A 16,618-nucleotide genomic window follows, 5' to 3' on the forward strand; every position below is an offset into this window, starting at 1 on the left:
TATATATATATATATATATATATATATATATTACACTACTTAAAATAGCCCCTCTTCCCCAAATTCTAAACTCTCAGTGTCATAATCATTGACTATTGCTCTTTGAAGGGAAATGTTTGAAAGGCTCGTAAACATAACAGATGGGGGAATTAGGACTATTTTACCCTTACTCTAGGAAGATAGAGAAACACTACCCAGATGTCTGCTTGGTGATCAGCACCTTTTTCCTGGTTAATTATTAAACATTTTCATCTACAAAGTCTGAATCTATGCACATTGTATATTTGCACTATATTACTTAATATATCACTTTTATTTGTCTTTAGGTCTACAGTGAATATAGAGCCAGCCTTGCTTTTGACCTTGTTAGCAGCCGACAGAAAAATGTGAGCATTGTAACAGAGATGTAGTCTGAAATTAACAGTGGTTTAATTTAGCATGGAATATTGGTTAAGGGAAAGGTCCATAAATTTCAACTTCCTCTTAATCTCTGTTCTCTACACTGTGTTTAGTAAAATAATAATAGTCCTTAATATTAAGCAGGGTATGATTTCTGTAGTATTGTAATAGTTATACAACTTTGGATTTAAAACTTCTTATGAACATTTAGATAATGTTCACAGTATTTTACTCAGTTACTCAATAATAGGTGCCGGCTTCTGTTTTTGTGCATAGTCTTGCCTGTTGAGAACATTTGCTGTTGATGAGTGGAAGCGAACCTTTTAAATGCTGTAATCCTTCTCTGTTCTCTCTGTCCAGGCGTATACTGATTACAGTGACTCTGTGGCACGGAGGATGGGGTTCATTCCTCTCCCACTAGCTGTTTTAGTAAGTTCATACTTTTTTCCCTTTTTTTGTGATGAGAGAGCCATCATTACAGAATACTAATAAGTGGATTATCATTAAGTTTATTTCAGAAGGACATGATATAAAATGGGATGGAAATTTTAAGTTGTGGCATTATGTTTTTGGATTTTGAACTGTCCAGTAGATAATTTTAAACCATTTTATGTAATGGCTTTGCTAGCAATGGGAGTACTCATTTTTACTTACTCATTTGGCAAAGATTTTTCTTTTTGAATGGAGATGCCTAGTGGTAGGCATTGGCATGGCCACTGTAGCATGTATTAGCGGAAGTATAAGAAGTCGATCCAACGTTTCTAAAAGGCAGTTTAACAGTATAATGCTTTGATGCAGCAATTCCAGTTCTAGGAATCTAACCTAAGAAAGTAGTTATAAAAGGCACATGATGGTTTATAGGCAAGATTATGCATTGCAGTGGCACTTATAGTAGTAAAATTTTGGAAAGAAATGAAATAGGTTAAATAAATTGTGGTATGCTCAAATGAAGAAGTAGTCTTTATCCATTATAGTCATTACTTTTTAAAATTTTTCCAAAGTTTTTACAATGAAAATTTTTACTGTTATACCCAGAAAATATCATATATGTATATTTTTTTTCTTTTTTTTAAGTAATAGCACTGAAATGTATTAGATCAATCCAAGATAATGTCACCAACCTTGAATAATTTAATGAATTGCTCAGAACAGCCTTGTAGAAAGTTACTAGCCACATCGGGCTGTAATAATATTAATTAAGAAGATTTGCTGGCTGCACCTGTATTTGATTATATTCCTGTTGGCTACCTAGTCTCACATCAAAACAAATGCAACCATCTTTTTGCCAAAGGACATCTAGAATTCTCCTGTAGATGCAAAGTGTCATGGAAGTCAACTAAGAGATGTAAAAAGAGATGTAAGTGATACCAACTGTATTTTAGACCAGTTTGCCTGACCTTTTTTTAGAGGAAGGGAGATTGATAAATTTAATGTTATGTATATTTCATTGTAACTCTCCAGACAGCCACATCCCAAACGTTTTCAATTCTGTTAGTAACTTGTTTATTATATAATAATATAGCTTTATTTTGTTTGGGAAGAGAAACTCCTAGAATTTTGGAAAAACAGGATATTTTAAAGAGTAAAATTCTTTATAAGAGATTGATAAAATACTAAATTTTTCTACATTTGTTTCCTACAACTGGAATCATGATACATGTAGTATAAGGATAAACCTAGGTTGCCTGACTGATTTTTTTTTTCTTTTAAGGATTGGTTAAGTGATTGGATTTAAATGTGGCCCTTCTTTGCAAATAATAATTGACTATCTAATAACTTCTTTGCCAGAAAACTCTATTCATAATTAATATAGATTTTCTTAATTTAGTATTTTTAAATTTTTCTCCAGCCTTTATTTTATTCCTTAAATGAGTTTTTATGGTTGTTATAGCAAAAGATTTAAGTTTAACTAATAATTGATCAATGAAATGCTTAGGGGGTTATTTTCAGACGGGGTTATGCTGTTATGCAGGAATCCAGAGGGTTTTCTCCTCCAACGCTTTTCTCACAGAGCTCCAGAGTGAGCCAGTAGCTTTGGCAGATAGCTAGGAGCCTTGAAGAATATTCCAGGGCCTCAGCAATCCCACACATTCTTTAACTGAGGCCCACGAGTGACAAAATTTCTCTCTAAATGCTACCTTATGTCCTAAAATGCATTTGTGTCCAGGAGAAGTAAAAGAAATTATTTATTAAGGTCTTTTTTTTTTTTTGCAAGTAAGTTTCTTTATTTATAGTAACTGCTTTTGAAGTCTCATTTAGGCATTGTGTGGTTTCATGCATATTATTTTTTTAATATGAAATTTTTTGTCAAATTGGTTTCCACACAACACCCAGTGCTCATCCCAACAGGTGCCCTCCTCCATGCCCATCACCCACCCTCCCCTCCCTCCCACACCCCATCAACGCTCAGCTTGTTCTCAGTTTTTAAGAGTCTCTTATGGTTTGCCTCCCTCCCTTTTTTTTTTCCCTTCCCCTCCCCCATGGGTTTCTGTTAAGTTTCTCAGGATCCACATAAGAGTGAAAACATATGGTATCTGTCTTTCTCTGTATGGCTTATTTCACTTAGCATAACACTCTCCAGTTCCATCCACGTTGCTACAAAAGGCCATAGTTCATTCTTTCTCATTGCCACGTAGTATTCCATTGTGTATATGAACCACAATTTCTTTATCCATTCATCAGCTGATGGACATTGAGGCTCTTTCCCTAATTTGGCTATTGTTGAAAGTGCTGCTATAAACATTGGGGTACGAGTACCCCTATGCATCAGCACTCCGGTATCCCTTGGGTAAATTCCTAGCAGTGCTACTGCTGGGTCATGGGGTAGATCTATCTTTAATTTTTTGAGGAACCTCCACAGTGTTTTCCAGGGTGGCTGCACCAGTCTGCATTCCCACCAACAGTGCAAGAGGGTTCCCGTTTCTCCGCATCCCCGCCAGCATCTATAGTCTCCTGATTTGTTCATTTTAGCCACTCTGACTGGCATGAGGTGGTATCTGAGTGTGGTTTTGATTTGTATTTCCCTGATGAGCGACGTTGAGCATCTTTTCGTGTGCCTGTTGGCCATCTGGATGTCTTCTTTAGAGAAGTGTCTATTCATGTTTTCTGCCCATTTCTTCACTGGATTATTTGTTTTTCGGGTGTGGAGTTTGGTGAGTTCTTTATAGATTTTGGATACTAGCCCTTTGATATGTCATTTGCAAATATCTTTTCCCATTCTGTCGGTTGCCTTTTAGTGTTGTTGATTGTTCCCTTTGCTGTGCAGAAGCTTTTTATCTTCATGAGGTCCCAATAGTTCACTTTTGCTTTTAATTCCCTTGCCTTTGGGATGTGTCAAGTAAGAAATTGCTGCGGCTGAGGTCAGAGAGGTTTTTTCCTGCTTTCTCCTCTAGGGTTTTGATGGTTTCCTGTTTCACATTCAGGTCCTTTTTCCATTGTGAGGGGTTTTTTTGTGAATGGTGAAAGAAAGTGGTCTAGTTTCATCCTTCTGCATGTTGCTGTCCAGTTCTCCCAGCACCATTTGTTAAAGAGACTGTCTTTTTTCCATTGGATATTCTTTCCTGCTTTGTCAAAGATTAGTTGGCCATACTTTTGTGGGTCCAGTTCTGGAGTCTCTATTCTATTCCATTGGTCTATGTGTCTGTTTTTGTGCCAATACCATGCTCTCTTGATGATTACAGCTTTGTAGTAGAGGCTATAAAGTCTGGGATTGTGATAATATCACAATGGGGAAAAACTGAGAGCTTTCCCCCTAAGATCAGGAACATGACAGGGATGTCCACTCTCACCACTGTTGTTTAACATAGTGTTGGAAGTTCTAGCATCAGAAATCAGACAACAAAAGGAAATCAAAGGCATCAAAATTGGCAAAGATGAAGTCAAGCTTTCACTTTTTGCAGATGACATACATGGAAAACCCGATACTCCACACCAAAAGTCTGCTAGAACTGTTATGTGAATTCAGCAAAGTCGCAGGATACAAAATCAATGTACAGAAATCAGTTGCATTCTTATACACTAATAATGAAGCAACAGAAAGGCAAAGAAACTGATCCCATTCACAGTTGTACCAAGAAGCATAAAATACCTAGGAATAAACCTAACCGAACATGTAAAAGATCTGTATGCTGAAAACTATAGAAAGCTTATGAAGGAAATTGAAAAAGATGTGAAGAAATAGAAAAACATTCCATGCTCATGGACTGGAAGAATAAATATTGTTCAAATGTCAATACTGCCGAAAGCTATCTACACATTCAATGCAATCCCAATCACAATTGCACCAGCATTCTTCTCAAAACTAGAACAAGTAATCCTAAAATTTGTATGGAACCACAAAAGACCCCAAACAGACAAAGTAATATTATGTTAAGGTCTTATGGAAATTAAACTTTAGACCTATGTATCTTAAAATTACCTAAGAATATATTAAATAAAAATGAAATTACTTAAGCCCTGAAGGGGGCAGATGGCTTGCCTTTCATATTCATGAGTCAAATCCTAGAGCCGTCTTAACTTCCATCCCAAGTGTGTGTCCAGGGGTCGTCTCCCCGTCACAGCCTGTGTGAGAGATGGAGACTTCCATATCCGTTTTCTCCTAAGGGACCTTCACTGGGCATACTACAGTCCCTTCTGTCTGCACCCAGCTGTTCTTTTACTGAAAGCATTTGTAAATAGTGTTTAAACTGTGTCTTAGGATACTTGTTTAAGACGCTCTAGTAGACTTGATTTGATGATAACTTCACATTGTGGATATCAGTTATTTTCCCTGACTTTTCCATTTCCACGCAGCAGTCCCCCTAGACCCTGATATGCGGGTACATTATGAAGCCTAACCTGGAATGTGTAAATATTTTTTGGTGACAGATCCCACCAGATTTATTCTACACATTTCCAAGGACAGTGCTGTTCAGCCTATATTTCTCTGAGATAAGGAAGAAAACATGTGTTTAACCATAACTATCCAAAAGAGATAGAAAATGTCCATCCTTTATAATTAATTTTGTAATACTATTCAGGTTTTTTTTGGTAACAGTACAAAACTCCTAAGGCTCCCTTTTCTCTCTCCTCCCTGTAGGTCCCTTTGGGTTCCTAAAAAGAGTCCATGAAAGACAAAGCAAGAGCAAGGGAAATGCCCACCAAGTGGTTCTAGCTCTGGTCGGGGGGATACATGCAGTAGGATGAACCCATTTGTATTTCCCAGAGTGACTTTTCATTTAAAGATCAGCTGATTTGCATCTCTGTGAGGTACAACTAAATGTGTCACTCATGAACCTGGATGTAGTGCCCGACTTGACACTCACCAGCAGCTGAACGTGGCATCTTAGATTTGCCTGAACAGACCCAAATCAGCCGCAGGAGTTGTCACAGGCAGCCAGATTGTATAGGAATTGTCAAAGCTGGAACAACATACTTGGGTTCAGACAGGGGCCACAGGGGTGCACCTAAAGTGTTAAAATCAGCGTGAACCGGTCTTTAAATATTAACTAATAACTCTGTGATTGTGTGTTTTGTGTGTGTGTGTGTGTTGTTTTGGTCTGTTTCTCACTAGCTCATCAGAGTCGTCACAAGCTCCATTAAAGTGCAAGGAATCCTGTCGTATGCCTGCGTCATACTCTTCTATTTTGGGTAAGATTAACTGTTCTGGAACATGTTTTTTGGTTATACAGTAAAGTACAAATACAGGATGTAATGGACAGTAATATCAACCACCTCACACTGTAGCCATTCTCACTGTCCCGGGGTCCCCTTAGCAGCACCTGCCTCCAGGTGTGTCCGTGACTTGCTGAGTGAGACTCAGTTAAATGCGCTGCTATTTGGTACTAGTATGAACAGCACTTTAGATTTTATTTTAATCTTTAGCGAAAGGAGTCCGTTAAAGCTCTTTCTGCTTAGGATTTCAGTTGTACCCGTATTTCCTCTTACGATAAAGTCTGCCATCACAGTCAGACATTCTCCTGTGTTTAAAAACACCTTTAACTCCGTTAATCCCTGGGGCTCCCCGCACCGTGGCTTTGCTCAGGTTCTAGGAGGCGGATGCCTCCGCCTGGTTGTCAGGCCTCTGTCCCCGCATTGTCCCAAGCCGTATCGTCAGCACCTTGATCCGTGGCTTTGCTCTGACCCGAGGCACGTAAGAAACTGCGTTGAGGCAAGGGGTCCGGGGTCTGAATTTCCCCTCAGGTCCTGCCCCTTCTTCATACTGCAGGGACTGACTCCCAGAGTCTGAAGCTCAGGGGACCACACACCTCTCTCAGTTTTTTGACATTAAAACCCTGAGCTCCTCCTCTGGTCCAGATGCTCACACAGCCCTCCAGAGTTCTTGGCATTGTGCCTCGTCCTCGAGTGGTGTTGCTGTCATTGCTCCCATGTTTGTTTAACAGAATATTCTTGTATTTTTCTTGTGACACAACCCAGGAAGTGAAGCATGTGTGCACTACACCTAAAAACCTTCGTTTAGTGACTGTTGTGTGTGCGTAATTCACCAAAGTGGACGCGCTTCAATCCAAATGACTGAAAAGTCACGACCTTCCCCCATGTTTCTCCCCCATCTTGTCACTGTCCCCCCCCGATAGCCCGGAGAGGCATACCTGCTCACTGATCTTTCCCCTCGACTGATGTGTCCTGATTCGCCTTGGATCAGGGTAGTGCCCGGATGACCCTCTCCTCCTCCAAAATCTTTCCCAAACCACCTTGTCCGTGAAGCCTTCTTTATTCCTTAACTCCACCAAGCCCAGGACTCTCCCTTGAGTACAGACCAGTCAGAATTCAGTTGACCCTCCTAGCACACAGTGCTCTGTCCCCACCCCCACCCCCCCAGTTTCAGCCTCTTTCCCTCCAGGCTTGCTATGGCCAAGCTGCAGAGGGAAGGCTCGCAGCCACTGCCCTCCTCATCTGGGCAGCACGCCTCAGTCAGAGCCCTCTAGGCGCCAGGTACTGGTCCTGGGGTGGGACCAGTGCCCTGCCTTCATGGCACTGAAACTCTAGTGGAAAAATAGCAACCAGGAAAGCAAACCACCGTAAGACGACAGTTGGTGGTCGGCATCAGGAAGTACGAAAGAGCAGCGTGAGGAGATGCGGAATGAGGGACACGGTTGCCTGTGAGCAGGCGGGGGCCTCCCTGGTGAGCTGGTGTTTTTCAGTGGAGACCAGACAGAGGGAAAGAGAGCCAGAGTGAGGGAGAGAGCCGTGCAGGTGCCCGGGAGGATGGCAGACTCACAGAGGGGACGCGGGACAAGTCTAACAGGAGCAGTGGCCTGGAGTGTGGCGGTCCCGACAGGGCACTGAGCGGGGGGACCCGGCAGCCCCACTGGGCTTCCAGCTGAGGGAGGGACCCCGAAGGCTGCCAAGCAGAAGAGCGTGCCATACCCGGCTGCCACGTGGGGAATGGGCTGGAGCGTGCGTGGCAGGAGAAGCAGACCTTAGGCCCAAGGTGACCGTGGCTGCTGCCACTGAGGTGGTCGCGGCGGAGTGGTAATTTGTCCGCTGGCGTGTGTTTGTTTTGACGGTGGAGCCAGACAGGACTTGCGGAGCGGTGATGGGACGTGAGGTGTAAGGGAATAAAAGGAATCCGATGTGATTCCAGAGTTTGGGGCCCAGCAGTCAGGGTAGTAGAATTACTGTGACAAGGGAGCCTGTAAGAGATACACGGGGGTGTGATTTTGTTTTGTTTTCTTTTGTTTTTTTGGAGGGTTGGATCGGAATCAAGAATTCTGGCTTTGCTTTAGTAAGTTTGGAATCCGGTTAGACTTCCCCAAGGCAGTGTCAGGGAAGCGATGGAAGGTAGGAGTAAGGAGTTCCCAGCAAAGTTGGGCCTGGGGCTGAGCTGGGGAGTGTTCTGCACGTGTAAGTCCTCGGGGCCAAGGATCTGTGTGAGGCCCTCCCTCATGGTGGCATTCTGAGCTCCTGGACTGGAGAGGCTGGGGACGGTGAAGGAAACCTGTCTGCCCCTTGCTCTGACCTCCTGCCAGGCCCCTTCTTGGCGTCACCCCCACTGACTTGCCCCTTCCTGTCATTGCCACGACCTCCCCTCAGCCATAAGAGACGGCAGCCGCCTCTTCACTCGCTGGCAGTGACGTCTGTGCTTCTTTGTCGTTTGAAGAACGTCACGTGAGCACATATCAGCGCGAAGAGCAGTTTTTCAGATTTTTTTTGTCAGATTTGTATCAAGTACCTGAAAATGCCATGCACATTTTTTGGCCCAGAAATTCCACTTCAATAATTATAGCTATCTAGGAATTTATCTTAAGGAAATACAGATTTCACCTATGTTTTCCTAATTAGAAACTTTTAAATAGAAACAAAATACTGGAAATAATCCAAATATCCAAAAGTTAAGGGCTTTTGGGGGCTTTGTTATATGATAACCTAAACAGTGATATTTTAAGGCCATTAAAATAATGTCACTGAGGAACATTAACTGGTAGGGAAATATTCATAATAATAATAATGATATTATTGTTATGTAAAACAACACCAGCATCTAATGAAATAACATTGGTTGACATTTCGGTGTGCCAAGTACTGTTCTGAGCACTTAACTAGAATCATCTCTTACTACTGGGTAAGAAACTCACTCAGGTCCACACGGGTTCTAAGCAGCGCATCAGGTTTGAACTCAAGTGCATGATGCCCAGAATCAGCTCAGCCTCCAACTCCATCCACTTGTGCCTTGTAAAATAGGCCCAATTTCTGAACAGTGGGAAGGTACAAATTAGTATAAAGTCATAGCAAACACTACCAGGACATAATCTACCAAATGTCCCAGTGAGTAGCACTGGGGTATGGGATTTTAAGTTCTTTTTGGTTCATCTGTATTTACTACACGTACTGGTTTTGCATAAGAGAGTAATAAAATAACTCGGGACCAGGTAAAACTTGTAAGTGGTACAATTTTTCTCTTGTACTGAGGACTAAGGAATTTACCAAGAGTTTTCCCTTATGGGAAAACAGCCTCAGGAATTCGGGCTTTCACGGGAACCTCGTCCACCCCAGATGCGAGCCTCCGACCCCCAGGCCACGCTCCTACCCAGGCCCCACACCTCCTCGGCAGCTGTGGCGGGATATGGCGTTTGTGGTCATGGAGATGAATTCCAACTGTGGTTGTTTCTTTCTTTCTGGTTCCAGGTTGATCTCCCTGAAAGTCCTTAATAGCATCGTGCTGTTGGGGAAGTCATGTCAGTATGTGAAGGAGGCCAAAATGGAAGAAAAGTTGTTCAATCCTCCTCCGGCCAGCACATCAGGCAAACCACCCCATAAGTCACAGAACAAATGTAAACCCTCTCAAGGTACGTTCTGTTCCTTTCATCACTGTGTGAATCGTTTTCTACAGAGTTAATGGTCTGAATTCTCCCTAGTGAAGAAATCCCTATTCAGTTGATGTTTGACATTGCTTTCAAGATTTGATTTCACTTTGCTGAGTTGTCTTCAATGTTTCTATTTTAGATCTCATCGCGGATACACCCCCATGCCGTGCTCTGAGTTTTTCCATGTGTTCATCATTCAGTAGATGATTTTTGAGCACCTGGTACATGACAGGCTCAGGGGATACATTGGTGGGGAAAACAGAACTGGTTCTGACTGGGAGACAGAGAGAGCCAAGGGGCGGTAGTGCTACAGAGAAAACTCCAGCGGGTCCACCAAGGGGAGTGTGAGCGGAAGTCAGGAGCTCCCCCAGCCAAGGAGAGAGAGCCTTCCCGGGCTCAGTGCCAGCAGCCGGTGCGTGTGAGGGCCCGGGGCAGGAACCTGCCGGGCGTGTGGAGGGACAGCAAAGGCCAGGTGGCTGGAGTGGACCCCTGCCATGGGTGAGGGACTGGAGAAGGCATCAGAGAGGCCACCCTGCTGCCTGTTGTGAAGAGCGTGGCTTTTACTGTGGGGAAGGGGCCGTTCCAGGGTTTGGAGCAGAGGAGGGACGTGATCCGGCTGTGAGCTTTGTGGAAAGTAGACTCGGGAAGAGTGAGCCCAGAGGCGGAGGTCAGCAGGGAGACTGCTTGGCTCAGAGCCGGGGTGAGTGGTGTGAGCCAGGAAAGCTGGCCAGATTCTGGAAAGGTCTGGAAGAGCACAGGATTTGCTGATGAGTTTTACAGTGTGGGAGAGAAGTGGAGGATTCCAGGGCTGCTGGCCTGGAATGTTTGGAGGAAGAAGCGGGGCCCTGCCGTCAGATTTGTCATTAGATGGCAGTTCCCGGTTCTCGTGGTACCTGTTCATAGGACTTTGCGTTCATTGACTTATCTTTAAATATACTGAGCCACTGTGTGCGGGTGATATGGGATCCTGGAGATACACAGGTAAATAAATCGTGCCGCAGGGCCTCACAGACAGAGGAGATGGTAAAAGTGGATAATCCAGACACGTGAGCGGGTTGGAGACAGGTGTGGAAGGGACAGGACGGGGTCCCTTCCTGGAGGTGGTGAAGCCTGGGCTGAGTTTCGAAGGATGAGAAGTGGCCCCAGGCGAAGATGGGTGGAGAGGGCACTTCAGAAACCTGCCGGCCTGAGCCGAGTCTAGAAGCCTGAAAAGCAGCCAGGAACTAGCAGCTCAGTATTCCGGGTACGACGTTTGCTGTGGGAAGGGGCCAAGTCCAGGCTGAACGGAGTGCCGTGCTCATGCGTGCTTTCTAGGGAGCCAGGAGGAAAGTGAAATCTTGTCCAACAGCCGGAAAATAATGTTTGTCATAACAGAGAGCATGTAAATACTCTTAGTAACACGGGATTGCGTGTGTTTCGACCGGGTCAGTCATAGTGGCCGACACGCATTCTGTCCTGCTAGGCACCTTCCGCACATTGACAGATGAGTGTCGGTCATGCAGTCGGGAGTCCAGTCTGATGGGGGACGCAGGAGGTGAAACCTTTAAGTGCACACCTCAGTTCGAGGCCATTGGCTCCAGAGCCACGTACTAAGAAGTGCATTTGGGACGAGAGTGTGAGTGTCCATGTAGGGTGTTTTTGGAGATCAGGAGACCACAGGCCAGACAGACACTGTTGAGGAAGGTGTTGTAAGTCAGGTGGCTCAGGTTCAATTCAAGGATGCAAAGAGGGGCAGCTCTCAAAACAAGCGTCGTGTTCGTCATGCTCTTAAAGAAGCAAAGGACAGCAGTGGGGGTGGGGGCAGCAGGGAGGGCAAGAAAATAGACTCCGTGTTCACGGTCGATCGTGGCGGTAGTTTGTACAGATGTATGCGTGTGTCCACACCCATCAGATTATTCATCTTAAGTATGTTCGGCTCACGTGCTGTCATTCTTACCTTGATGAAGCTGCTCTCCTAAGGACTGAATGTGTGATGCAGAGATCGGTGGCTGCAGGCCCTGACCGAGCCGTCCCGCAAGCCGGGTTCCAGGACTCCCGTGACCCAGAGTACACATTTGGGTCTTGTCGGTCGGTCTGTTTCTCCCTGTTTTGGACTTCCCGCAGGTGAACTGCTGAGTCGAGCTAAATTTTACAGCACCTCATTTCACAAATTGCCCACTCTGTAGTAAGAATTTACTTCTAATTGACAAGTGACAGGACTGTCTAATTTGAATTCTTCTTTGGGTGTTAATGGTGGCAAAATGTTTGATTTTTGTCCTGGGCAGGGGGGACAAAAAAAGGGCTGGTGCCGGTACCCAGGAGAGGTAGGATGTGTTAGAGTCTGCTTCTCCTTGACGTCTTGAGCGTAGGAGCCAGTGTTAACTGTTGAAGCAACAATCATATTAGGACCTGGTTATGCAGGGAGGGGGTTTGTTAGAGAGGAGTTCTGATACCAAAGTCAGGTGGTGGTATTATTTGTGTGATGCTATCCACATAATATCCCTCTGTGGAATTTTTTTTAATATGGAACTTATTGTCAAATTGATTTCCATACAACACCCAGTGCTCCTCCCAACAGGTGCCCTCCTCAGTGCCCATCACCCACTTTCCCTCCCCCCACCCCTCCATCAACCTTCAGTTTATTCTCAGTATTTAAGAGTCTCTTATGGTTTGCCTCCTTCCCTCTCTGTAACTTTTTTTTTCCCCTCTTCTCCTCCCCGCTGGTCTTCTGTTGAGTTTCTCAGGATCCACATAATAGCCCTTCTGTAGAATTTTATTGAGCAAACAGAAATGGCATAGCCACGGAGTTTCATGATAAACCATGGCCGCTGACATGCCACATGCTATTCGGTTATCACTCGCTCTACCTAGAAGATGAATGGGGACACCTTTTCTCATTGCCACTCTGTTGGTATGCTTGTATTTATTATAAATTGAGGGGAAATCCTTTTCTAACCAACGGCATCTCTTTTTCCACAGAAGAAAACTTGTCTGCTTCGGTCACCAGCCAGCCTGTTCATCCGAAAGAAAACGTCATACCCTTACTTGTCACAAGCAGTTCTGATCAGTTTCTGACAACTCCAGATGGTGATGAGAAGGACATAACGCAGGAAAGCTCTGAATTAAAGCACAGATCCTCAAAGAAAGATTTGCTGGAGGTAGACAGGTTCACAATCTGTGGAAACCGAATCGACTGAGCTCTGCGGCCAAGTCCTGGGGCGGGAGACGCTCTGCTACTGGGCTGGACAGATGCAAAAACTGGCACTTAAATATTTATTTAAAAACTTAAATTATTAATGGAAAGCGAATCTTAATATCTTTCTTCCGGTGACGTGGTCTGGCTGAAGGTCAGGTCACAGAACAGCAGCGACCTCCAGCCTGGACTCTGGAACCTGACGGGTGAGGAGGAGCCCCCGGCTTGGCAGAGGGCAGTCACTTCTGGGCCTCACGGGGGCCACCTCCCAATCACTTTGCCGTATCCGTCCGCGCTTCCAGAACCTCGAATTCTCCCTCGAGGCCTCTTCCATACAAGGATACACCTGGAAAACTGTGAAGCTTCTGCCATGACATTACCTTTCCAGCTCATACTGTTTTCACAAACAGGTTTCAGACTTGACTTCATCTGCCAAAGCATTAAAAAAAAAAAAAACAAGATTAAAACTTAAGTCAAGATAAATGTTCTTACCACCAGAATAATCCTTGAAGATGTATCTGAATTAATCAGAATAAAAGGCTACCTAAAATAATTCATGGTGAATAGTAGCATTTTATAGGAAGAAACCCTAAGCCAGTTTGTTTATTTACAAAATATTCATTAATGAAAGTTATGCATCACAGAGAAAACGTTTCATGATTTTTCAGTTTACTCTTTAAAGCAAAATGTGAGCTGTGCGTTGTTCAATTGCAATGGAGAGAATAGAAATACCCTTACGAAAAGGCACTTTTTATACTGAAAAAGCAGAGCAGTGTTAACTTTCATGTGTAGTTAACCGGTTTCGCTTTAAAACTAATTGCTTCACAAATTGTTACAGTTAAAAGGATCGGATGTCGAGTGGGCTGCAGGATTGTCATTGTATAAAACCCGAAGGTTTTTAAGGTGTCCACTTGAACTGAGGTTTTAAAGTAAATATTCTAAGCGGTTTGGGCAGCATCTTGCTTGAGCTTAAAAAACGCGTCAGTCTTTCTGACTGGAGTGTCCGTGGGTGTGCCCGAGCTGGGGGTGCCCATGGGCTCGGGGCCTGTGGGCCACTGTCTGTGTGGGGAGACCTTTGTGTCTGGACGCTGGGAACAGCAGCCAAAGGTGCTTCTTGGTTTTGTTTGAGATCAAGATTCCATTTTTGTTTAACTACTAGTTTGTGGCCTACAGCATAGGACAAGTTATTCCCCACCAGTTTTATCTCGAGGAACCTTTCTGCATTTTTATAAAAATTTTACAGCGTCTCATTTCAAAATGTCCAGATGTTCTACTGTTCACTATCATTTCCTTTGATGTTTTCATTTTGAAGTTCAGCTGTTGTGCTGATATTTCAGGCATGTGACCTGCAGAAAGTAATTTTAGGGGATTTCTCTATTTCCTGGGTGAAATATAAAGCAAGCTTTAATATTTGGCTTCTTCATGAGAAATATGGAAGTGGATTTTAATGTTTTGCATCAGCTAAGGAAATCTGAAGGTTAATGTTCACATAGGGTAGAAAAGAAAGTCCTACTGAAATACTTCGGTGAAACCAGGAAGTATTTTAAGTTAAAAATGAAAAGACTTTTGTATATGTTTCAATGAAGTCCCATTTTAGAATTATACTTTTTTTCTATCCCCTCTTCACCACCAAAAGGAACAGTGTCCATGTGAATGGAATAGTTTGGGGGGGAACTTTGCCAAATGTAGCCCTGATCCGTGCAAGAATATGATTTGGGTATATCCTTCCACTCAGCTTGAATTAGCCTGTTATTATTGTGCTGTCATTTTCGGAAGATTTCATTTCCTTTGCAGGATATATTGGGAGTTGGGAATGATGTTCATTTCTTTTGCGAAAATGGCATTCAATACTAATTTTGTAAGTGCATCTTGTGTGAAACTCAATAAATTCAATTTTGTAATCTTTTTTAAAAAGGTCACTGAATTTATTTTAATAAGGTTTGTTGCTATATTTGCTGGCATAAATTTCCCACTCTGTAATAAGAATTTACTTCTAATTGACAAGTGACAGGACTGTCTAATTTGAATTCTTCTTTTGGTCTTAATGGTGGCAAAATGTTTGATTTTTATCCTGAAAAAAAAAAAAAAAAAGGCTGGTCCTTGATCATAGATTGTTTAATATCTCTCAGCCGATAAAGATACTTGCATTTTGCAGGTGTTTTGAATGTCACACAATGTGTTTTTCACATCTGGGAGTCAAGTTCAAGACAGTACTTCAGTTTTTTTTTTTTTTTTTTTTTTAATTAAAATACAACATAGGTCACTCTAATGAGCTTTTCCTTTAGAACAGAAGTGGAACAACCAAGGGTCATTCAGGAGCTTGTCCAAATTTTCTTTGTGCCTTGCACCTTTGTCCTTTGGCTAGCATTTAGACCTCATACCCATTATCCATGTACTTGGAAGAAATGTCTTCTCATTAGATCCTCCAAAATGTTTCTGCTACCCCTGGTAACTCAGCAGAGGAGGCTATAGATTCACAAAATAATTTAAAATGACAACATTTTGATATGTTTCAGGTTCATTTATCTATTCTTTCAACAGAGATTTATCCACACCTTCTATGTGTCAGGGACTGTTCTAGATGCTGGGATCAGCCCTGAGCAAAGCTCTTGCTCTTCTAGGAAAGGGTGAGAGCAAACACGTCAGTGGGATAACGTCTGCTGGAGACACACGGCCTAGTGACCAGGGAGAGGATCTTTCAGGTTTATCTCAGGTCTAAAACAAATCTAGTTCTTTAACACTTCATGGCAGTCTGACTTGTTTTCCTATTGTATTCGTGTAAAGTAAGAGAATTATGTAGCAGTTTCACAGTACTTCTATAAAACAAGTAAGAAAAATACTTTTTTTTTTTTTTAGTACTGAAGACTGCCAATTGTCCATCAGAATCTGTTCTGCTCCATGGACACAGAGTTACAGCTGGGCACGTAGCTGGCGGCAGTTGGGGACTACAATCCCAAGTCCTTCTTGCTGTTACTTGGGGCCTAGTGGCGTTCTCACCAAGGGATGTAAGTCAAGGGATATGTGCCATTATGGACTCCCCTCCACCTTCTCTTCCCTTCCCACCGACTGGAACCCAGAGAAGGTGTGACTTTGCCCCAACCAAGCAGGTCAACACGGTGCCCACAGGACGGCAGAGCCACGGGAGGGACGGATTCCGGGCCCCTGAATGCCTCTGTGGAGCAAAGCTGCCTGTCCACTAGGAACACTCAGCTTAGACCGTACATGAGAGAGAAATAAATGCCTTTGTTCCTAAGCCACTGAGTCCAGAAGGTCAATGTCACAGCCCAAATTAACACACTAAGCAATCTGGAAGGGTCTATTTAGAGATCTTTACACAAATGGAGTGAGGTCTAAGACCTCAAAAACACACACTTCTGAAAACACTCTGGATTCTCATATGTACTCTGTTGTTTGTAGGGAAAAGATAAAGATGACTACGTCCCCCTCATTCAGAGGTGGCTCTCCCAGCACCCTTGGCCATCTCGAACTCAGCTGTAAATTTGCTCATCAATTGCGAAGTCCTGTTTGCTCATATACTCTACCGAACAGATATGCGTTGTCCCTTATCTCTCAGGAAATCGTGTACAGGAAGAGTAGATGATGAGGATAGTCTAACAGCACGGAGAAGTGGAGGCAAAGGAGTGAATATATCAAGAGAGCGGCAAAAATAGGATCATCTGGGGCCAGTTTGAGGCAAATGGTTCCGTGCAAGTGATTGCTCAAAATATCCCTGTGTTCTGCTTCA

General features: G+C 43.5%; 1 protein-coding gene across 1 annotated transcript in view; it reads left to right on the forward strand.

The window, feature by feature from the left end:
• The window catches only part of TAPT1 (transmembrane anterior posterior transformation 1), a 68,367-nt gene extending 53,580 nt beyond the window's left edge, over positions 1 to 14,787 (forward strand). Inside the window, exons 11-15 of the mRNA XM_040493997.1 lie at positions 327 to 386; positions 760 to 828; positions 5,951 to 6,027; positions 9,523 to 9,683; positions 12,660 to 14,787. Coding sequence (XP_040349931.1) covers positions 327 to 386; positions 760 to 828; positions 5,951 to 6,027; positions 9,523 to 9,683; positions 12,660 to 12,877 — 585 coding nt within the window. The 3' untranslated portion in view covers positions 12,878 to 14,787. The remainder of the gene's footprint in view (positions 1 to 326; positions 387 to 759; positions 829 to 5,950; positions 6,028 to 9,522; positions 9,684 to 12,659) is intronic.
• The last annotated feature ends 1,831 nt before the right edge of the window (positions 14,788 to 16,618 follow it).

Source organism: Herpailurus yagouaroundi, unplaced genomic scaffold (genome assembly GCF_014898765.1).
Source record: "Herpailurus yagouaroundi ecotype Mexico unplaced genomic scaffold, PumYag 28, whole genome shotgun sequence".
Classification (NCBI taxonomy): Eukaryota; Metazoa; Chordata; class Mammalia; order Carnivora; family Felidae; genus Herpailurus; species Herpailurus yagouaroundi.